At 43.4% G+C, this 24305-nt stretch overlaps 2 protein-coding genes across 8 annotated transcripts in view; both read left to right on the top strand.

Annotated features, from left to right (window-relative positions):
* Nucleotides 1-2067: 2067 nt before the first annotated feature.
* Nucleotides 2068-9553, top strand: LOC102429474 (growth hormone receptor). The gene is made up of 3 exons (XM_023747148.1): nt 2068-2228; nt 6209-6278; nt 6604-9553. Exons 1-3 carry the CDS (start codon nt 2083-2085, stop codon nt 7573-7575), a joined length of 1188 nt encoding a protein of 395 aa, XP_023602916.1. The 5' UTR covers nt 2068-2082; the 3' UTR covers nt 7576-9553.
* A 5937-nt stretch (nt 9554-15490) lies between these two features.
* The window catches only part of CCDC152 (coiled-coil domain containing 152), a 35125-nt gene continuing 26310 nt past the window's right edge, over nt 15491-24305 (top strand). Inside the window, exons 1-2 of one of the 7 annotated variants that reach the window (XM_014448320.2) lie at nt 22270-22373; nt 23626-23764. Coding sequence is in view for 1 of the 7 variants with exons in the window: in XM_023747150.1 (XP_023602918.1) it covers nt 15731-15795 (65 nt within the window). In the remaining 6 variants the exon portion in view is untranslated. The other 6 variants (XM_023747150.1, XM_023747152.1, XM_023747155.1 and 3 more) reach the window with 6 other exon arrangements.

The raw sequence follows: 24305 nt of genomic DNA on the forward strand, positions 1-24305 counted from the left end.
GATGGCTTTCGTCGATATATAGTGATGCATTCCTTAGAAGGTGTGTTAGGGTGTTGTCCAAACCAAGATACATTAGCAGCTCATGTTGGGGTGACCTCGAGCTCACTCTCTAGAGCAGGTATAACCCATTAAAAAGCAGGAGGACGATTTAGTGTTTGAATCCTTTAATTCAGGAAAAGTTGTGGGATAGATGCAAGTTACAGAGGGGAAGGTGTTAATGAGGGTTATCTCTAGATATCCGAATTTCAGGTGATTCTATAATTCTAAAATTTGCTACAGTGAGTTGTTTGCATTTATAATCAGAAAAAAAATAGTATTCAAATACATAATGAAGAAATTCTGCATCTCTAAGGTGGATGCACTACATGGCAGCTAAGAGGAAGCCGAACACTGAGTCAGCTTCCTCTTAGGTAGTCAAAGGCGGGTGCTGTTTGATGTTAGAAAGCTCGGGTGTGGCTTGTACCTGGAGAAGTCTTAATAAGTAGTGGCCAGTTATGCCTGAGAATGGCCTGGAACATCTGGAGATCACGTACAAGAGAAATACACAGATAATGAACGTTTAAAGACATGAAGCCTGTGAATTCATAATAAGAGAATTCAAGTGTTGGAATACAGAAATCAAGAAGGCTGCTTGATATTAAAAGGTTATCACTTCCGAATGAGAATAGGCTATAGCTCATCTCCATTAAGGATGAGGTTTACTGGCTGTGGGAGGAGCTGAGGTTTGTTAAAGGACAATCGCAGGCTACAGAGAAATGAAATGTGTGTTTCTGCATTTACCGTACAGGTAGCATCCATGATACTAAATAACACTTGAGTCAAAATGTCTATAACTCCATTTTTTTTCCTAAGCTCTATTCAACAGGCTTGCTGTTTCAAACAATTTGATATGATGAAATTCTGGTTTATAAAACACACTTGTCACATGCCCTTTAAGCTTATTGTGATGGCATTTTATTCGCTTAACATAGATTATTTTAACTGACTTCTTCTTCCATGTTAAAAAGAAGAAGAGAACAAAGCACCAGCTTTATGCTATGTTCCTGAACATGTCATTTACATAAAACTAAAGACACAAGTGGTGTTCTCTTTCCCACTGGTTCTCCGTAACACCCATAATATCTCCCGGGGCGATTTTAGTAAGTGAACAAGAACATTAAAATAAGGAAAGCATATCACAGTAGAAAGGCCTCCTTCTAATAAGGCAACATTAAAGTAAGTACCACCTGACCTTCTTAATTAAAACGCGGTGAACCTCCACCAGTGCAGTAAGAAGGCTGGGAACCAGCTGCAAGGCACTTGTTTTTAAGGAACAAAATAGAAATTGTAGAAACCGATTTCCCAAAGTCTGCTGCAGAGTTTATGAAAATCTGAAGGAGGGAGCCCCTGTAGTGAGTGATCTCCTGTCCAAGGAGTTTTTGAAGCTGTGAAATGAAAAGCTCTGCAAGTCTAAAAAGTTTCCTTTGTGGTTCAACCATAAAAACTCTGCCCAGCCAGTGTGGTTCAGTGGTTGAGCATCAACCTATGAACCAGGAGGTCACAGTTCGATTCCTGATCAGGGCACGTGTCTGGGTTGCGGGCTCAATCCCCAGTAGGATGTGTGCAGGAGGCAGCCCATCCGTGATTCTCTCTCATCATTGGTGATTCTCATCATTGATGTTTCTCTCTCCCTCTGTGAAATCAATAAAAATATTAAAAATAAAATAGAAAATAAATAAAAACTCTGCCCCCGTCTTTCTGATAGATCCTCAGTCTGGAGGATAAAAACTCTCACCACACTTTTAAAAAAGGAACCAAGTAGACGGTATTGAGGTAAAGTCCCGTGTTGCTCAGCAGCCCTGTTTGCTAGAGCTGAAGCCTCCAGTGACACCCCTGAACATATAAGACACATACAGCAGTTTTCCCTTATAACATGGACTGTGCTTAAGCTGTGTGCTGTTGTTGTTGTTTTTTAATGTGAAAGGAACAGAACAGACCACTATTCTAAATCGTTGTATTCTGTTTTCAGTGATTATCAGTAAAATCACTGACTACTAATGGATACAAATTAGGGAATATGTTTATATGAAAAAAGAAAATGCAATGTCAACTTCAGCTCTTGGTAATCCTGTAAGTGAGATATTGTTCTCCTGTGTTTCAGATTTCCGGTTCCCGTGGTTCTTAATTATTATCTTTGGAATGTTTGGGCTGACGGTGATATTTTTATTCATGTTTTCTAAGCAGCAAAGGTAGGTGTGACATAGTCTGCCTTCATGTTTCTGCCAGTTGTTTGGATTTCCATGTGTTTTTCCATTCGTTATTTGGTGTTTTCTTTTGCAAATCATGAGTAAAAATTGTAATGAACCCAAGAAAATGTCACCTCCAGTTATATATTTACCACTTGGATGTGTGCGTCAGAGAGGGTTCGCAGGTTGGCCTTCTCTCTGGGACGTTGTGCAGGACATGGAGAGGCTAGGGGCTGCGCACCTGGCTATGCGCCTCCTAACAAGGCTGTTTCTCAGAGCCGCCTCCTCGCCCCTTCATAGTCCTGAACAAGGTCACACATTCACACGAGACCACCGGGAGCTCTGTGCCTTTGGCTGAGCTCCACACTGTCCTAATCTGATGTACAAGCAAAGTGAAGTGGCAAACTAAAGCCACCAAGATAAACCAGTCTAATACACCCTTGTCAGATTTCCTAACATGGCAATTTCAAGTAATTTCAAGTTTTATTTAAATTATTTGGATACTGCCCTGGCCGGTTTGGCTCAGTGGATAGAGAGTCGACCTGAGGATTGAAGGGTCCCGGGTTCAATTCTGGTCTAGGGTACATGCCTGGGTTATGGACTTGATCCCCATTGGGAGCATGCAGGAGGCAGCTGATCAATGATTCTCTCTCGTCATTGATGTTTCTATCTCTCTCTCCCTCTCCCTTCCTCTCTGAAATCAATAAAAATATATTTAAAAAATAGGATTTCAAAGAAAGTATATTAACCTCTGTCAGAAAAGTGTTTTCTATGAATGATGAAGTTCTTACCTATAGTTTGTTCAAAACCATCAAATTGTAACAGTTTTAGAAATGGTTTTGTACTTTCAGATTTCCTGTGCTAACGTAAGTTCTTTGCAGAAAAGAAGTACATGTTTTCTTTCATTTGCCCATAAAAATCCTTATCGTCATCTAAATTTCCGTGATTTAATGGAAGTAGGAAATGGTAGACCACATTGGCCAGCAGGTGTGGAAAGAACATGTAGTGCTAGCAATTAGAACAGTAATTAGACTGAGGTGCCCTGTGAGCCTTCCCAGAGCCTTAGGCTGGGAGGCGCTTCAGGGCCTCCGTGTCTTTGCTTGAAGTTTTGAGTCCACTTCTCCTTTTTCAAGTCCAGACGATGGAGTCCATGCTCGCAGAACTTGAACTGTAACTTGGATTTCAATAAGAGGATAGCAAAGTCACAAACATAGTTTCATGCCAGGGTCATCTCTGTTCTAGACTCTGTGGTTCCCACCATATGACTCGCCCCCAGCCTTGGAGCTGTTACTAATCAGGAAAGAAATAATAACGGAGTCAGCGTGAAACAGCAGGGCACACAGAAAGCCGAAACCAGCCTGCCGACCTGTGTTTTGTTACTGGATGTTGTTTTGATTTTGAAGTAAAGATTTTGCTACAGAGTGTTGTACAAAAATACGGAGTTTTCACATAGAAAGTCATATTTGCAGATTGTCTTTAAAAACTGGAAGGTCTAGCGAAACTGTGTTGATGGGACCCTCTGGCAACCTACGCCAAGCAGGGGCCCTGCTGTCCCATCTGGAAAGGGCATTCTCTGGTTTGTCACCATGCCCATCTCTCCCTGTGGCATTGCCACTGTCTTGTCTCATTCACAGGCAGGACATTCTTGGGCCCTGTGGGCCACAGGATTGGGCACCCTGGCATTAGGTCAACCGCAACTCCCAGAAAGCTAACTACCAACACGTGCTTCCATGTGTCAGCCTCTTCCAAAAAGGGAGGCACGCATAAAAATCAAGCGCTAGATACCTGGGGCTCTTTGCTTCCCCTGATTAGGGTTATGGTACGTTTCTGTATGTTTCAAACATTGGAAACATCCATTTAGAGATGCAGAACCGAACAAGAGCAGCACCACAGGGACAAAGGCCGGGTTCTGTCGGGTGATTTCGATTTGAGCCCAGCTGTGCCAAATATTAGTGCATGACTTGAACACCTGCCCTGAACCTCTGACTCTACACAGAAGGCCCTCTCCCTCCCTGGTAGTTGTAAGGACTGCATGAAATGTTCCGTTTTATAAAGGGCCGAATGCTGAGTGTCTGGACTCTCCGGGTCATGCAGTCTCTGTCATAGCCAACGCAGCCATAGAGAGTATGGAAACTGATGAATGTGACTGTGTTCCAGTAAAACTTTATTTATAAAAACAGAGGGTATATGGCGATGGAAGATGATTTAACTTTGGATAGGGTGGGGGCACACAGTGCAATATGCAGATCTCATAACAGAAATCTACACTGAAACTTTGTGATCCTATTAACCAACGTCACCCCAATAAATGTAATTTTTTTAAACTATAAAGAAAACAGAAAGCAGACGAGGTTCACCAGCAGGCCATAATTTGCCGGCCCATAGTTTAGTGCAAGATGTACCCATCAGTACCTGCTTTATCAGAGGCATTCAAAACATGGTAGTTATCATTAATAATTTATATTGTTTATCTTGTATTCATCAGTAACAGTTTGCTTTAACACTTGCCCCACTGAGTAACCCTAATGGAGGCTAGTCAAAACAACTAATAAAATGGAATTTGGTTTATCCCTTCAGTTAGGTAAGAAAAAAAAAAAAAAAAACAATGGAAATATTCAGAAAAGGAGCTCCCTGTTGAATAGACTAAACTGTCCATTCACATTGAGTGGAATATCAGCTGTCAGGTTGCCATTCCTGCCCAATGGTGACATCTCTGACACTTAGGTTTTTTTAAAAACAATAAAATGAGTTGGTTGAAATTTTTAATCTCCAAGCTTTATTCTAGAGCTACAATGTTGATTTGAAAACAAACTCTAACCCTAGACGGTTCGGCTCAGTGGATAGAGCATTGGCCTGAGGACCGAAGGATCCTGGGTTCAATTCCAATCAAGGGCACACATGTACCTCGGTTGCAGGCTCCTCCCTGGCCTGGGCCCCGGTCAGGGCACATGCAGGAGGCAACCAATTGATGTGTTTCTTTCACGTCGATATTTTTCTCTGTCTTGCCCTCGCTCTAAAAAATCAATGGAAAAATATCTTTGGGTAAGGAACAAACAAACAAACAAAAAACAACCTCCAGTTCCACTAGTAACAAAATAGATAAATAATTTATTCAGATTTACTTAAGAAATGTTTGTTGAGCATTGCCTATGTGCCAAGAATTGTCCTAAGTGCTAGTGATACAATAAGGCACAAAACAGGCAGCATAGATATTGAAATTAATTATGGTCAAAAAATAATTTAAATATTTGGAACAGAAAATTTAACTGCATCATAGAATTGTGTATATAAAGCAATACAGATTAGTTAGAAATAGCTCAAATGTACTGGGTCCCAACTGAAATGAACCCTGCAGTGACACTATGGCTAATGAGATCATCTTATATAATCTCATCATTGATGTGAGCTGTGTGGTGCGCACTTACCCAGTCCACCCTAATTTGGCTCCATGTGGATTGGCGATCCCTTTCTTCCTCCCTTCCTTCCTTCCTACCTTCTTTCCTTCCTCCCTTCCTCCCTCCCTCCCTCTCCCTCTCCCTCTCTCCCTGTCTCCCTCCCTCTCTCTATCCCTGCCTGCCTTTTCTCTGCAAATTACTGGTGTGAAGTGCTGTATCATTACCTTTCTTATAACTGAAATGGAAATTGGCTTTAGAAGAAATCAAATTTCTCACTCCCAAATACTAATGCTGGCTGTCAATAAAAGGCATTAAGGGGGAAAAAAGATTACAGGAAAGCCATGTTTTCTTTAAATTGACTTCAGATAGGGGCTTTTTGTTGTTATCGTTTTGTTCTTTTTTTCTTCTATAGTTTCCCCTCATTATTTACTGCTTAATATTTTCATGCTCTTTCTCATGTTCCACTTATAAAGGACTAGGATATTTGAAATAAGTAATAGCACTGCCACTATTTTATTTCTATCTTTTGAAATAAGAGAGTGTACAACTTTTAAGATATATCACACCAAAATTTTAATTGTCTTCAAGGATTAAGATGCTGCTTCTGCCCCCAGTTCCAGTTCCAAAGATTAAAGGAATTGATCCAGATCTCTTCAAGGTAATTAATAAATTATCTAAGTTATAGATAACACTAATTGAATGATATCTGTAAAACATTGTCTTGTGTTGAGGGCTTTTGCAAGCTACATGTAACACATTTCATTTTTTGTGCCTCTTCTGAAGAAAAAAAAAATTTAATATTACATCTTCTAAAATTATGTCTTGTATATTTAAAAGTTCTTCACTAATACGTATTTTTATTATGTGGTTCTGTTACTAATGCCTTTATTATAACCATAATTATTCTCTTAATGTTATTTGTTAGCTCACTTAAGCACTGTGAGTTTCTTTTCATAGATCTTCCTTTTCTTTCTGTTTCCTAGGAAGGAAAATTAGAAGAGGTGAACACCATCTTGGCCATTCACGACAACTACAAGCCTGAATTCTACAATGATGACTCTTGGGTCGAATTCATTGAGCTCGATATTGACGACCCTGATGAAAAGACTGAAGGGTCGGACACAGACAGACTCCTCAGCCATGACCATCAGAAACTACTTAACATCCTGGGGGCGAAGGATGATGACTCTGGCCGAACCAGCTGTTACGACCCTGACATTCTGGAGGCTGACTTCCAGGCCAGTGACGTGGGTGACGGTACCTCAGAGGTTGCTCAGCCACAGAGGTTAAAAGGGGAAGCAGATCTCTTGTGCCTTGACATGAAGAATCAAAACAACCCGCCTGGTAGGGATGCTCCCCCGGCGGCTGGGGAGCCTGGTGTTATCCTAGCAGAGGAAAGCAAAGCCAGACCACTTCCCCTCGGTGAAACCGAGTCAGCTCCCCACGCTGCCCACGCTCCGCTCCACAGTCCGAGTCCACTGGCAAACATTGACTTTTACGCCCAGGTGAGCGACATCACACCCGCAGGGAGTGTGGTCCTTTCCCCGGGCCAGAGGAATAAGGCAGGGATACCCCAGTGCGACGCGCACCCAGAGGTGGCCTCGCTCTGCCAACCAAACTTCATCACGGACAGCGCCTACTTCTGCGAGGCAGACGCCAAAAAGTGCATCCCTGTGGCCCCTCACGTGGAGGTGGCAGCACGTGGAGAGCCGAGCTTTAACCAGGAAGACATTTACATCACCACGGAAAGCCTTACCACTACTGCCCGGAGGGCTGGGACAGCGGGACCGGCCCCAGGCTCGGCGATGCCCGTCCCTGACTATACCTCCATCCATATAGTCCAGTCTCCGCAGGGCCTGGTCCTCAACGCCACTGCCTTGCCCCGGCCCGACAAGGAGTTCCTCTCGTCGTGTGGCTATGTGAGCACAGACCAGCTGAACAACATCATGCCGTAGCCTGTCTTTGATTTCCCCTGAGCTAAGTATTTAATGGCCAAGAGAGGGCTGGGGCATGAATGCTTAAACCAAAACCATGTTTAAACCTTCTGGGATGGTGGGAGGGGAGGTGGGCGGGGAGTGTGGATTCTAAATGCCTTTTCCTGAAATGTTGACACATGATATTAAAAGAAGAAGAAGAAAAAAAAAAAAACACTTAATCAGCTAGATATTCCCCTTGTGAATTGTAAATACTTTCAAGAGTCGTCTCCAAGACTGTTTTGTGGCAGTGATCGTCTTGTTATTGTGGGTGTTCATTTTGTGATGCTGAGCTTTGAATGGCAGTAAATCATGCTTTTTTTTTTTTTAAAAGCGAAAAATCAGGTGGCTTTTGCAGTTCGGGAAACTCGAATGCGAATTAAAGCACAGGCTACTTTTTTACGTGATTGGGAGCTAAAATTATACGTAAGAGAACAAAAAATAGTTTGGATATGGAAAATTTTATTTTGACATAAAACTGATAAAGATATTTTTAATAATTTACACTTCAAGCATGGCTGTTTTTTACTACACTGCCCACTGTGTCCTGAAGTTCACGGGGACCCATCTGAAGACTGTAGCAACTACAGTCTGAAGCTGACCTAGTGCTTTGGTCCCATTGCCTAATGAAAACAAGTCAGTTTTTTACAAGGCCCTTTTGATACCTCCCCAAACTCCTCACACACGTCAACAATGATTGTAGTTACCCACATCATTGGAACATGCTGGTCTTACCTGAATTTTTAAACAAATATTTGTTCATTTAGAAAACTTGAAAATGTTTGCACAGGCCAACTTTTCGTGAACCAAAAAAACAAACAGAAACCCCTTCCTGACCCAAATTTCGGTTCGTGTCAGAGCACTCCGTACTAGAAGTAGGACTTAGAGCTGGTTCACACTGAGGAGGAGGAAGAAAACCCTAGAATCTGGGCAGCGGGCTGCCCTCAGACACAGCTGGGTTTTCTTCCCCAGTTACCTGAGAAGGGAATAGGTACAGGAAGCACTTTGTAAGTCGAAGCAGGTTGAAATGAAACTCACCGCATAATGGAATAAGAAGTGTGAGAAATAGGTATTTGTTTCACAGACAGTAGCCAGACACATACTCATTATTTATGTGAACGAGAAACAAGATTTTAAACCCCCACAGATAACTCTCAGTTTATTTGAGCCAATCGCAGAAACCGCCTTCCTCACCAAACCTCATATAGGATTTATTTAAAATAGTAAAAGAAGTTTCATCATTTTTATTTCCCCTCTGAGTGCAATGATTGGCCTCTAAGCAGGGCGTCTGAAGAAAAACAAGGGGCCTGAGTAATTTATGAATTATTGTTCGATCCCTTAGTAGCCTAACCATCATTCTTAGGAGCACTGGGATGGCTCCCCAAAAAGTTTATAGAAAAGAGAAGAATCTTAATGAAGAATACTTCTCACACTAAGTATTTTTTTAAAAGGTGAATGAAACTTTAAAGTTAGCTTTAACTTCAGTAGTATTTGCCATTTAGCTCAGACCTTTTTAGGAAATAGCCTAATGGTTGGTAATTTTAAATTCCCTCTTTCTTGCAAGGACAGTGAAAAGCTGGAATTGGGTGTTTAAAGTTCAACATGTTACTTTGTAATAGATGTTTCATAGATTTTTCTGCTACCTTGCTGCTATGGTTTTCAATAAGAGCTACATAATTTAGTTTCATATAAATTTCATGGACGTAGAACCTAATTCAACTTAAAACTGTGTGTTTGGGAAAACTATCTTACTATTTCACAATAGGCTGACAACATTTCTATCGCCAAAAATAGCTAAATACCTCAATCAGTCTCAGAATGTCGTTTTGGTACTTTGCTGGCCACACAAGCCATTATTCACTAGTATGACTAGTTGTGTCCTGCAGTTTATATTTAACTTTCTTTATGTCTGTGGATTTTTTTCCTTCAAAGTTTAATAAATTTATTTTCTTGGATTCAAGATGGTATGCTTCTCTTGTCGAACCCACATGAAAAGCGTCCTTACCCAGGCTGCACACTGCGAGTTCTCATTGCAAGGAGATCTGAGCATGGTTGGTTTAAACACATTGGCGCCAGGATGGTGCTGTTCAGTGTTTAGCACCAACCCATGCACCTGGAGGTCAGGGTTCAATTCCCGGTCAGGGCTCGATGCCTAATAGGGACTGTGCAGGAGGCAGCCAATGGGTGATTCTTATCATTGATGTTTTTATCTCTCTCTCCCTCTCCCCTTCTCTGAAATCAACAAAAACATATTTTAAGACCATAAAAAATAAACACATTGGCAATGGACCTGGGGATTTTTGTTCTGTGCAGAGGAGGCAGCTCCCGGCCTCTCTCTCTGTGAGGGATCAGGAACCCGACTCAAACATGCTGGGCTGCGGGTCTGTGCCCTTGGGGACTCCCAGAGCCGTGTGTGGGTCATTACGGTTTGCATGATATGTGTAAGAGTGAGCAGAGAGTGGGGCGTGAGCCTGGCACCCGCAGGAGGAAATCAGCTCTCCCAGACCAGTCACACATCAACTACCTGTCACCAGGGGAAGCGGACAGAAATCAGGCCGGAGGGAGGCGGGAGGCAGGAGGTCAGGAGCCTGAGAGCAGTGGAGGCAGGAGGCTGGCTCCTCCCAGGAGGCACCAGGCTCTTCCTACTAAGCCACAGCCTCGTTGTGCAGGCCGGGTCCTGGGGGCTGGAGTCTGGGATGGCTCTGAGGAGGTCGAGGAACCATCAGTCATTGCTTCAGCAAGTGGGATGCAAGCTGCCACCACCTTTCACAATCCCAGGGGTTTGCATTCAATACAGAAAGAACGTTCTCTACCCGCTGCCTTCTGCCGCTGCGCGTTTGGAACACATGCTGCTTCAATGCTCAAAAAACAAGGGTCACCATGTTAAGCATCAGGTCTTTGATAGTGTATGTTTATCATACAAACATACCTGGGGAGTCAGGAGTGAAGGGAAGGAAAGGCCCATCCCTTCCATGGACTGAAAAGGCACAATCCTTTCTATTCCAGAAGGTTCATGTCACGTTGAAGAGGGTTACACATGTGTTCCTGCGTTTAAACTTCTCCAGGGTTCTAAGACACACGAACACCGAAATCTGTTCGTATGCTGCAATATTTACTTATGGACCTAGTTTTACACCAAAATACTAAGTGTCTTTTCATGTCACTAGATGTTACTTAATCCAAACTCAAGTTCCCACAAAATGTGCCCCGTCGCCTTTGCAGGCTTCCTGTTTAAGAGCTGAGTGTAAAGGGCACAGCTTCTGAAAAAGAACTTGAACTTTGCTTAACATTCAAGCTCTGCTCCCATGGACATCGAAGAAGTGTATTATGTCAACTATGTTACGTAGGCAAAATTGCTCGTTTAAAATGATCTCTGACTGGGATGGGGAGAAGCTCCTAATACCTGGAGATAAACCATACTTGCGACTTGAGTATGGTGGCTTGTAATTGAGCAAGTCCCCTATGGGGACCCTAGAAGCCATGCCTGTGGGGTTGCACCAAGAGCTGTTGGCTCCAATGAGACATAGAACTTCTAAGCCTGGGGAGGTGGGGGTCCTCCTTTAGTGCCCAATAGAACTCCTTCTTTGCTCCAGAGCTGTCCGGCGGGGTGGAGGGGAAAGAAAACACTGGACAGCTGTATAAACAACCTGCGTGGACTGTTGCCATGACTACAGCTGTAGAGCAGAAAGCCTGGTGCTGCCCTGTGCCACCTCCTTCCTATCCTGCATCCTCCTGAGTAGACTGGGGCCATCTGTGGTCTGTGGTCGTCTGGGGGATGTTGACTTGAACGTAAGATCCCCCTGTGGATATAGCAGGAGACATGGCCACTCCTTGAACAAAGTGTGTGCCCCCCATCTCTGCCCTTGCTCATGCCCCCTCAACAGCTCCAGCTTACCAGTCCTGCCTGTTGACATTCACCTCATCTTTCATGGCGCAGCTCAGAGGTCTCCTTCATGAAGCCCCCCTGATTCCCACCAACCTTAGGGGATCAGTCCCTCCTCTGAACCACTCACTGTGATGTCAGCTCACCTAACAATGCCTAGGATGAGTCTGCTAACATGGATTCTGGGACATACCTGTTCCCTGAAATGTTCTTGAATGAGGGATTCTGTGATTGGGTAAGTTTGGAAAACACCCCATACTACACTTCCCTCTGGGAGAGCCAGGGTGCCTGCTGACACTTTAAAGCTTCTACAGTTAAAAAAAAGAAAAAAAAAACACCTGCTTAAACTTAATATTATTTCCCCCATTTACTGAACAATGAAAAATACACTAAAGCAGTACCCATTATTATATCTATTCACACTTGGAAAAGGTGCTCTTATTAGACCAGTAGGCCTGGCACAAAATAAAGTTACAATAAATTTCAGGTGAATGTGAATCTGAACAAAGCATCTTACGTGATACCATTAAACTTACTTTCACAATACAAGTTCCTCAAAAATGAAAAGCAAAGGGAAACAAAATAAAGACAAACTGGACTACATCAAACTAAAAAGTTTTGCACAGCAAAGGAAACCATCAACAAAACGGAAAGACAACCCACTGAATGGGAGAAGATATTGGCCAATGGTACATCCAATAAAGGATTAATATCCAAAATATATAAGGAACTGATACAACTTAACACACAAAAAGAAACCAATTTGATTTAAAAAAAAAAATAGAGAACCCAAATAAACATTTCTCCAAAGATGACATATAAATGGCCAACAGATATATGAAAAGATGCTCAACTTCACTAATCATCAGGCAAACATAAATTAAAAGCACACTGAGATATCACCTCACACCCGTCAGAATGTCTATCATCAATAAATCAACAAATAACAAGTGTTGGCAAGGATGTGGAGAAAAGGGAACCCTTGTGCACTATTGATGGGAACGCAAATTGGTGCAACCACTTTGGAAAGCAGCATGGAACTACCTCAAAAAATTAAAAATGGAACTGCCTTATGAACCAGCGATTCCTCTTCTTGTTATTTAGCAAAGAAATTCAAAACACTAATTCAAAAAGATGGATGTACCCGCTATGTTCACTGCAGCATTATTTACAGTAGCCAAGCTATGGAAGCAACCCAAGTATCCATCGATAGATGAGTGGATAAAGAAGATGTGGTACATATATACAATGGAATATTACTCAGCAATAAAAAAGAATGAAATCTTGCTATCTCTTACATGAATGAACTCAGAGGGTATTATGCTAAGCGAAATAAGTCAGAGAAAGACAAGTACCATCTGATTTCACTTATATTTGAAATCTAAAAACAAAAACAGAAACAAACTTACAGAAACAGAGAACAAATTGATGCTTACCAGATAGGAGGGCAGTTGGAGGACTAGATGAAAAAGGTGAAGGAATTAAGATGTACAAATTGGCACTTGTAAAAACAGTCACAGGGATGTAATGTATAGGGAATATAGTTAACTAGAGGCCCGTGCACAGATTCATGCACCGGTGGGGTTCCTTGGCCTGGCCTGCACCCTCTCTCAATCCAGGACCCCTTGGGGATGTCAGACTGCTGGTTTTGGCCTGATCCCCGCAGACCAGACCGAGGGATCCCACTGGAGCACAAATCCATGCACCAGGCCTCTAGTCTGAATATAAGATCTTTGGTTCATCTCTTCCCTCTGAGATTCATCAGTCTGTTCCATGTTTCCATGCCTGTGCATTGAGCATCTGCCCCCTGGTGGTCAGTGCACGTCATAGCTACCGGTTGAACAGTCCCTTAGGCTTTTATATATATAGATAATATTGTAATGTATGTAGTGCCAGGTGAGTACTAGACTTATTGGGTGATCACTTCATAAGTTATATAAATGTCTAATCACTATGTTGTACACATAGTGAAACTAATATAATATTGTGTCAGCTGTAAGGAAAATTTTTTGGTTATCTATAATAATAAAAGCATAATATGCAAATGGACTGAACGGCCAAACAGCAGAATGACTGTCCAGACGACCACACTATGACACGCACTGGCTCCAGGCCAGCCAAGGCAGGTTTGATGCGATTGGTCAGGGGGCCCCACCATTGCCCCATGATTGCCCTGCAGAGGGAGGCCCAGGCCACCGGCCGGCAGGGCAATCAATGGGCGGGGGAGGGGGGGGCTCTGCAATCGCCCCAAAAAGGGAGGCCCAGGCCACCCTCTGTGGGACAATCAATCGGGGGGCTCTGTGGAACTGGGGAACCAGGGGTGTGTGGCGGCAGACATGGGCAGTGCGAAGGCCAAGAAGGGTGCGGGTGGGGGCCAGGGCTGCGAAGGTGGCAGCCGGGAGAAGGAAGGCCTACCCTTGCATGAATTTTATGCATTGGGCCTCTAGTAACAAATAAAATAAAAGGCAAACAAACTCAGTCTCAATCAGTGCACTGTGTATTCTGAACTCAGAGGCTACGACACTGAGACATGCTTACTCACTCTTCATGACATGGAGGAAATTTGCTGTGAAGCTACAGAATATGTATCTGTTTCACCTGAACAAAAATAATTCGGTCCTTACTGCTGTCTGCTGAGTTTTAAAAAATAAAATCACCCAGATGAAACTTCAAACATAATGGATTTTTGCACAGTAGTCCCAGGAAGCAGTCTTTGTAGGGATATATAGAAAAGCAATTTTCTATTGATTAAAAAAAAAACGTCTACACGATTGCTCGGTGAGCATTAAGAGATGTTATCAGCATTTTCCGTAAGTATAAAATAATTTGTCAGGAAATTGTATGCACTTTGCCTTTCCCAATAGAACTGCAGTCAAAAATCCAAAGTGGAACGATTCTTATTGTTAGCTTTCCTTTAGATGGTACCATATGTTGAAAATGATTCACATAGGATTTTGATATTATGAAAGCACTTTCATATCTATTTTTTTAAACATAACAAATCTGTGTTACAGGCAAGCTAGACATTACTTTTAACATTTTGCAGGAGAGAAAAATCAAAGCTCAGAAAACCTAAGAGATTCTCCAAGAGTTATGTAACTAGTAAGTGATGAAGCCAGGACAAAAACACAGACCTTCTGACTAGTCCAGTAGCCTAAGACCAATGTAAGCTATAACACTACTTGATGGAGGAGAGCTTCTGATCCTGTTCACAGTGTGGAGAAAATGAAGAATTGATCATTTTATAATACCTATGAGTCCCAAGAATTACCTGCTAAAGATAAAAGGCTCTTTTTCTGATAAGCATAACCAGTGGTGTGCTAGTTCATGTTTAACAACCAATTCTCCAGGAGGCGGGCTGTGTCCAGATTTATAACATTTGCCAATTTCCACAGTGTAAATGCTCCCAAAGTGGCTGATTTTAAGCTATCAGTGTTTCATCCCTGAACACAAAGTTGAGAAATGATTGTGCAATCAGCTCTCATAAGACAATATGAATGACTGCAACACACCACCGCATCTACACAATTTTATAATTCCATCCAATAGATGAGACTTTTTATAGTGGCTAGTAGCACTTCTACCTAACATTAAGCACTTGCCATGCGCCAGACACTGTTCTAAGCACTTCACATACATGGACTTATTTCAATCCTTACAACTAATGAGGTAAATCTAATGAGGTAAATCCTACAATTCTATTATTCCCAGTTTACTGAAATGGAAACTGAGGCACACATAATTAAGTTGACTGAAGTCACAGAATTACTAGATATTAGCGCCAGGATGCAAACACACGCACTCTAGCTCCAGAGCCCATGCTGTAAGCTCAGGGCTGTTCTACTTCCATGAAGCAGACATCTTCATTTACGTTTCATTTACCACTAAGGTCTTCATCTGCCAAGTGCCCTGCCTCAGTACTGAGTGTGGCAAGAAGAGTTTCAGGAGGAATCCTTGATCTTACCAAGTCAAAGCAGAGACAAGTAATCTTGAAGGGAAAGTTGGTGATGCATGGCTAAATGTCATGTAGAAAATAATCTAAATTTTTTTTATGGTTTGGATGCATGTAAGGGAACTGGAGTTTTTACTTCTCCTCTCATCTTTGAAGAGCACATATTGGAGAAGTTAGATGTCATCACAGACGACAAGCACAACAGGCTCAATCTGTCCCGTGGAATGAATGACTGACACAGGCACAGGCTGCCCGACAGTCTATGAACTGCTTGAATCTCTGAGCACCAGAAGCAGTGGCTGATGGCAGATAATTCATTGCTGTGGCAAAACAAAAAACAAAAAACAAAAAAACAACCTAGACCACAGTAAGTAAGGATATTTTCATCATATCTTACCTGTATTTTTATAAGTGCTAATTATAAGTGATGACATAGATTCATAAATGTCTTGTAGCTACAAGCTTTAATGTTTTAACTCACCTAAAATGACTGCTGAATTTTGTAGTCCTAAAAGTATGTCATCTAAAAGTTTAAATATTTTAAATGACAACCAAATGTTAAGACAAAATTAATATGATAACACCTTACACCTAACACCTTACACCTAACTTGCATTTCTTCACTAACTTTAGCCAAGTGTTTTCACATAAAGTTTACTGTCTATTTTATTTACTTGGGATATAGCTGAAAGAGTTATGCTCCTCTCAGAGTTGAGACAAAAAACTTAATTAACTTGTCGAGGGCCACACAACTAGTTAAAATATCTGCAAGTAAAACTCTCATCTCCTCACTAAAAGTTCTGTGAAGTTCTGTGTTCTTTCCTCATGTAAACTATGTGAACTTGTGTGTATGCATGTGTGTGTTATATGAGAGATTTATGGTATATACATCAAAATGTTAATAATGGTTACCTCTGGCAAGTAAACATGGGTGTTTAAAGTATCTTATTTTTCATTTGATTTAATTTCCTGCATTTTCTATAATGAATGTTAATTATTTTAGAGTTATAAAATAATATGTGACATATTTTTAGATTTCTACTGAAATATATTCCTGTCATGTATCTCTTTCTCCCAAAAGTCAAAATGCAGGGAAATAAACTTGAGAGTTCTAGTTTGTGAGGCTTTCTTCTCAGTCAAGAGTTTCCTATTTTGCTGTTCCTATTATTTTAACCTTTTTTAAAATTTTGTAAATTGTTGTGTTCAGTCGCATGAGCAGTGCTTAGCGGGTTAAACCCAGGGTATTGCAAAATCTAGGATTTTCCCAGCAGCTTAACTTATTGGGACTGTTCAGAACGATTGTTGGCACACAAATCTGTAATTATTCACAATAGAGGGAATCTTCGTACAATGAAAATGTCATCAGTAGCCCTGCTCAGAAATGAGACTTGGAAGTCTCTGAAATCCCACAACCCATTCTCTTATTAACATCCTCCCTCCACCTTTTAGTCCAGGGTCTGATCATCTCACGCCTCAGTGTCCTAACCTGCCGCCTTGTTTGCTTCAGATTCGGAAAGCCATCTTTTACCTAATTTGAAAGAGTATTATTTCTCAAAAATGGCAATGCATTTTTTTAAAGTCAATCTCCTTTCCATGGTGGATAGCTTGCACTCTATCATGTTTCAAATAATAGCAATCACTCAGCCTTTGCTGCCCAAAATACCCTCCAAAACTTAGTGGTTTAAGACAACCAGCATCTATTCGCTCACAGGTTGGTGGGTAGGCTACGTGGGCAGGACCCAGCTGGGCAGTTTTTCTGCCTGTGTCAGCTATTCATCCAGTGAGGCTCACTCAGTCATTCATCCACTGTCAGCTGGTGGCTTGGCTGGCGCCAGATGACCTGGGATGGACACACTTACCTACCGGGCATTTGGCAGGACACCTCTTCTTCTGCAATGGACTGGGGCAATGTAAATTAAAGGGATGAGGAAATAGACCCACCTTTCCAGGATAGGAGTTCCAGTGAGTTTTTGGCCATTTTTAATCCACCAACCCCTTCTGGGGAGCATGCCCCTGCCAGCCCCTTCTCCCTCTTCTCCTCCACCCCCACTCCGCCCCCCACCCCTCCGATGCAGGCAAGCATCTCCTAAATTCTAAGTGACCCCAGGAGGCTTGCAGCCAGGGGGACTAACCCCTGAAACTGTCCCCACACCCCCCTTTTATCTGACTTCCCAGTGAGCCAAAGCAGCCCAGCCTAGCTTCTCCAGTGGCTTCTTCCATGCCCTTCCTTGTTTCACTGTCCTACGTGTGGTTGGCTGTGACCAATAAATTCCTGCTTGTTTTGCTGAAAAAGAAAAAAAGTAAAGAAGTGTCCAATGACAAAACTAAAACAAGTTAGTAGTGAGTTTAATGTTTTTTATTCAAGGGAAAACAGTCCATGGATTGGGCACGTACAGAGCCTCCCAAGCAGTGGGGCCCGCTGCCAGAGGGAATTGGGGCGCGTTTCTAGAGCGTTAGGATTGGCTAGAAGGGCGGGGATTTCCTTCTAAGGCCAGCAGGTCCTGTTGTCCAGGGTGAGGTGAGCTCACTAAGGCTGAGTTGGAGGATGATCAGTGGTCTCTGTTAGCTTTCCTTCCAGGTGTTTCCTGTGTTTCCTTTACGTGCAGGCTGACTTGGGTTTAGATTTGTGACCTGGGCTGGGCCACGGGGGTGACACCCAGTGTATGGGTCCCAATATGCAAATCGACTTTATCAGAAGCAAAGGAAGTCCCTTTCTTAGCTACACAGCCAGGCTCTAAGAGTGACTCAACAGTCACCCTAACTCCTACCTTCCTCAGAGGCATTCATCTGGTGCTCCCCCTCCCCCCCCCCCCAGCCTCAGTCATCCTGCCTAGTTCTGTGGCTCTGGCTCTTTTTCAATATTTTCCTTTTATTTCCTGACTCAGCCTGAGAGAGGCATTCTTATTGGGCCAAGTCCAGGCCATGTAGCGATCCCTCTCAGGCAGTTCCCACACTAAGTCACCTCCAGAGGGCGCTGCCTGTATAGAGCTTTCTGATTCCCAAAGAGGAGAGGAGCATCAGCAAGACCTCCTGCACAGACCGCAGCCAGTCACCTGCTGACATTATCTTTTTACTTACTCAGCCTGGACAATGCGCACGCAGGCTTTAGAACAGGCGCAAACCTGCAAGAATTACCTCCACTGTAAAAGCTCCCCACGCATCCCCAGGCGGAATTAGCAGCTGGCTCCTCTGTGGTCTTGTGTTTTCTCGATTTCTGGACTAGTTGCATTTTGTAGTAACATAGTGAACAAACACTGGAAGCAGGGGGCAAGGGAATAGAAACATCTCTGGTAGGCAACATGGGCTCAGACTGAAGGTTCCTAGAAGGTGCCTCTTGTATTTATCTCTAAAGGCTTTGACATACAGTCATTGACTAAGCCGCATAGTCTCACAATGCTGGCGAATTAATTAATTAATTAAACAAGGAAGCCATTAGACCAGTGGTTCTCAACCTTCCTTATGCCGCGACCCTTTAATACAGTTCCTCATGTTGTGGTGACCCCCAATTTCATTGTTACAAATTGAACATAATTAAAGCATAGTGATTAACACAAAAACAATATGTAATTACATATGTGTTTTCTGATGGTCTTAGGCGACCCCTGTGAAAGGGTCGTTCAACCCCCAAAGGGTCGCGACCCACAGGTTGAGAACTGCTGCATTAGACTGAGACTGAGGTGGATCTAATGCCATCGTAGCCTCGGTAAGAAGACCAAAACCCAAGCCTGTAAATGCCTCAAGGTTAAGAAATCAAACTCTAAGAACAACCAATCACGGTCAACTAGGCTTTGAGCTATAGCCAATCAATAATTTCCTTGCTTTGCCTTCACCTTTTCTCTATAAAAGTCTCTCCCCAGCTCCTGTTGGTAGAGCCCTCCTAACACATCTGGTTTGGCACTGCCCATGGAATTTTTTCTCATATAAACTCTTAAAACTTTTAATCTGCCTCGATTTATCATTTAACAACACCAAAGTGGCCTACGAAGTTAATTGATTGCCTAAAATCATTTGTATCCCAGTAAGATATATTTCTGAGTGGTTCTGAAAGGGGTTCAACAGCAGGATGAAATTTAATAATCTTTAGTTTCATTATGCTACTGTTCTATGCCTAGCATTCTTACTGATTCTAAATAATGGACTATTTCCTTTTAGATCAGTATCGGAAATATAATTCATTGACTTGAAGATGAATCATTATAATGAATTTTAGTTTTCATAAATAAGGTACCTGTGTTAGAGACAAACAATCAGTTTTTAGGCTGGGAATATTGTAGAGGAGGAAAATTTTTCTCTTCTACTCTTCTAGTTTCTGTGGCTGGTTTAAGAATTAAATTGACATAAAACAGATTTTAAAAAGAATGCCCAGCCAGCGTGGCTCAGTGGTTGAGTGTCAACCTATGAACCATGAGGTCACAGTTCCATTCCCTATCAGGGCACATGCCCGGGTTGCAAGCTCAATCCCCAATGGGGGGTCGTGCAGGAGGCAGCTGATCAATGATTCTCTCTCATTGATGTTTCTATCTCTCTCTCTCTCTCCCTCTCTGAAATCAATAAAAATATATTTTTTAAAAGCATAAAACAATTTTAATTATGATTTTAGGAGCCCCACTTCAGGTGGCCAGAAGATTTAGGCTTACATACCACCCTGAGCCTAAGGAAAGGGATGGGGCTCTAGGGTTTCAAAGGGGAGGAAGGCAAGTTTTGGGAAGTTGAAAAGAGAAAATGAAATGCTCGGTAAACAAAGGTTGCCCTGCCAGGTAGATAAGTCTAGCCTTTGAGCTACAGCCAATCAATCTCTCTCTCTCTCTCTCTCTCTCTCTCTCTCTCTCTATATATATATATATATATATATATATAGATATAGATATAGATATAGATATATATAGATATATATATTATAAAAGCATAATATGCTAATTAGACTAGATGTCCTTTCTTTTGGACAAAGCCACAGTGGGCGGGGGCATGGCAGAAGCGGCAGAGGTCCCTAGCCCCTGCAGTTGGGTGGGGGGCGGGCCAAGGCCCTTGCACGAATTTCGTGCATCGGGCCTCTAGTATATATAGAGGCCCAATGCACATATGTGTGTGTGTGTGTGTGTGTGTGTGTGTATTAGTATATATATGTATATGGAGAGAGAGAGATCTTAAAAGATCTTTAAAAATTAAAATATATATGTATTTTGTGAAATTAATGAGGTAAGGAATATGAAAAAAATGGCATTTTCAAACATTTTGATAAGCAATTTTTTACCAGCAGACCAGTTTAAAATCTTAAAATTTTAGCTGTTATTTAGTCCACTTACTTTAGAAGTGAAAAAAGAAAATGAGTCAACCTTCCCAGTTTTACTAACTGGTAGGCAACAGAGAGAGGACTCCACCCCACAGTTTCCCTTTGATCTAGCTTTCTTGCCACCATGCTATACCACCTTTCAAATAAAACAGTATGGATTACCCTCCTATAGTTCACATTTTTATGCTTGCCCAACTTTGGATTCCTTTTTTTTTTTTAATTAATAAAAATAAATCTCCCACTCAAAAAAAGTAGATAGGGCAAAGTTGGCAGTGGATAATCCACTTCCAAACTGTTATTGAACAAAAATTTTGAATTATAACAATTCCTATTTTTGAACACTTACTTTACCCCAGGAACTGCAGTAAGCACTTTTAAAATGTCGTTTCATTTAATCAGCTCTATGAGGCAGGCGTTATTGCTGATGTCTATTTTACAGATAAAGCATCTGGGGCGCGTATAATTAAGAACTCGCCCACCATCACGCAGTTGGTACAGTTGGCCGTGAACCACCCCGAGCTCATGTCCTTGACCTCTGAGCTACCAAGTCAAAGCTCTGTAGATGGAAGACCATATCCATGGACTGGCTGCGGGCTGCACAGCATTACACTCACCTTTCATCTCCATCACGCGACTACCACAGGCCCTGGTCCTGTGTAAGCCAGTGGTTCTCAACCTTCCTAATGCCGCGACCCTTTAATACAGTTCCTCATGTTGTGGTGACCCCCAACCATAAAATTATTTTCGTTGCTACTTCATAACTGTAATGTTGCTACTGTTATGAATCGTCATGTAAATATCTGATATGCAGGATGTATTTTCATTGTTACAAATTGAACATAATTAAAGCATAGTGATTAATCACAAAAACAATATGTAATTATATATGTGTTTTCCGATGGTCTTAGGCGACCCCTGTGAAAGGGTCGCTCGACCCCCAAAGGGGTCGCGACCCACAGATTGAGAACCGCTGGAAGCCTACACTTATCAGTTACTCGAACAAGTAAGGATTATTTTTATTCAATGGTGTTGACTCACTGTTCAAAACTTAAGCCAGTGCGCTGTACTGCTTGGTTGGGGAAATGATGATTGATCTGCAGACACTGGGTGCTGAGGGGAGCGAGGGCCCGGGGGAGGGCTGGAGGCGGCGCCGGGGCAGGCACTGTGGGGCCTGGCGCAGGGCGGGCCCTTTGCTGGGGGACTGGCTTCCCGCGGCGGGGAGGGCAATCGGGGTGGGACCGGCTCCGCTCCGGGCGGGGGCAGGGAGAGGCGGGACCCCGGCCGCAGCAGGCGACGCTCCCGAGCCCCTGCGCCCGTTGGAATCCCCGTGGTTCCCGCGGACATTCCCTGCGGAGGAGGCCTGGACCCCGCGCTCGGTGCGCCCGCGGTGCGAGCCGGGCTCCTGGGACGCGGGGCTGCGGGTGGCGGAGCCGGAAGCCGGCTCGGGGCTGAGGGAATCCCCGGGGGCGCGGAGGAGGGAAAGGGGGCGGGAACCGAGCTGCCTTCCGGGCCGAGGGCTGGGCCGAGGGTGAGGAAGAGAGGCCCGGGCCGGGTGGAAGCTGGTTGGCAGCTGGGCCCCTGGAAGGACACGGGGCCGCCACCCACCTGCACCTGCCGCCGCGGGGGCGCTGGGCCCTGAAGGGCACAACCAGAGGGTGACGGCTGCGCCGCCTGCACCCCGCCCCGGGCAGGGGGACCCCAGCCACGGGGAGCGGAGCCCAGCGCCTGCACCAGGCCCCGGGCAGGGGGACCCCGTCCACGGGGAGCGGAGCCCACCACCTGCACCAGGCCCCGGGCAGGGGGACCCCGGCCACGGGGAGCGGAGCCCAGCGCCTGCACCCGGCCCCTGGCCAGGACCATGGCCACGGCAGGTCTGAGCTGAGTGGTGGAGGAGGAAGGGCGGCCCCTGGAAGTGACCGCAGGGAGCGGGCGGGACGGCCCGGAAGGCGGTTCTCCAGGGAGGACACTCCCAGGGGCTCCTTAGGGAGAGCAGCTGGAAGGAGAGGAAGCTCAAGTGAAAATGCAATGAGCTCAGAAGCCTTGTTCTAAGGCAAAGCCCTGTAAACCTTTTTTATTTAAAACTAGAGGCCTGACTTGCACGAAATTCATGCAAGAGGAGGCCTTCCTTCCCCCAGCTGCCAGCACCGGCTTCCTTTCGCACCTGGACCGACCGGCGGGCACTTGGGACCTAGGCTTCCCTCGCAGCCCTGGCTTTGTCCGGAAGGACATCTGGTCTAATTAGCATCTTATGCTTTTATTATTATAGATTATTATAGATGTTTGGAGCCAAAAAGGGAAAACAAAGTTATGAGGGGAGGATTTTGCATTAACTATTTCAAATTATTGTATAGTTCTATTAAATAATAACAGTATATCAAATAGTGATGCTTTTTACATTTTACCCTGTGAGGAATTTTACTGTGTTTATCTTGGGCTGCTATTACGATAATTGTCCTGCCTGAAGGATCAAGTTTTACCCATTTAAGGAATTTTATATAGAGTTTTGCTCGCATATATGATACACAGGATAATAATTCAGTAAAAATGGAAAATAGACAGCTAAAATTCTCTCAGGTCTAAAAACCACTAATAATTGTTCATGTAATATAATCTTAAAAAGAGGAGGACGTGGAACTTTTTAATGACCAAATTGACAAGCAATGTCTGTGTTTTGGTGTACCTCATCTTAAACAACCATATGCCCCCCAAATTACACTGAGTAATTACTTTAGGGGTTTTATCGACCTTTTACTCTGGACTAGTTGCCACTGCCACTTTCCCGCGTCATGCTCCTCCCTCAGTCTAGAAGGCCTGAATTTCAGATTTCTACTTTCTTCCTCTTTGCCAGAGAAAAGTCTAAACACAGTGTCACATACTTTTTGATGGTATTGATCTTGATTTTTCTAGACACTCGCACCCCCCACATCTAAGTGCTGGCTGGTTTGCAGAAGTCCCTTCCTCCATCCTTCCTGCATTTCCAGAATTGGTTCCACGGGATTAAACAAACTCTTAATCTTCACTGGACAGCCAGCTGGCTACACCAAAGGTGATCCTTACACAAAACAACAAGAGGATGGTATCACTGAATGACTGCTTTGAGCATATTAATTTCCAAATGTCTTTTGTTTACCAAACACAATGTGAAAAACAAGGGTATCCATCTACTCTGTAGTGCTGTAACAAAATGCTACATGCTGGGTGGCTTAAACAACAGAAATTTATTTTCTCACGGTTCTGAAGGGTGGAAGTCCAACATCACGGTGCCAGCAGGGTTGGTATCCCGTGAGGGCTCTCTCCTTGAGGTGCAGACGGCCACCTTCTCACCATGTGCTCACATGACCTCTCCTCTGTGTAAGCACGTAGAGAGAGAGAGGGAGAGATCTTCCTCTTTTTTTTCCTTTTTATTGAATTTCTTGGGGTGATACTGGTTAACAAAATTACATAGGTTTCAGGTGCACAATTCTACAACACATCATCTGTACACTGTATTGTATATTCACCACCCCAAGTCAAGTCTTCATCCATCACCATTTGTCCCATTATACCTTCCTCCACCTCCCCTCATCCCCCCTCTCCCTGGCAATCAC

The sequence above is a fragment of the Myotis lucifugus genome, unplaced genomic scaffold (genome assembly GCF_000147115.1).
Source record: "Myotis lucifugus unplaced genomic scaffold, Myoluc2.0 scaffold_800, whole genome shotgun sequence".
NCBI classification, from domain to species: domain Eukaryota; kingdom Metazoa; phylum Chordata; class Mammalia; order Chiroptera; family Vespertilionidae; genus Myotis; species Myotis lucifugus.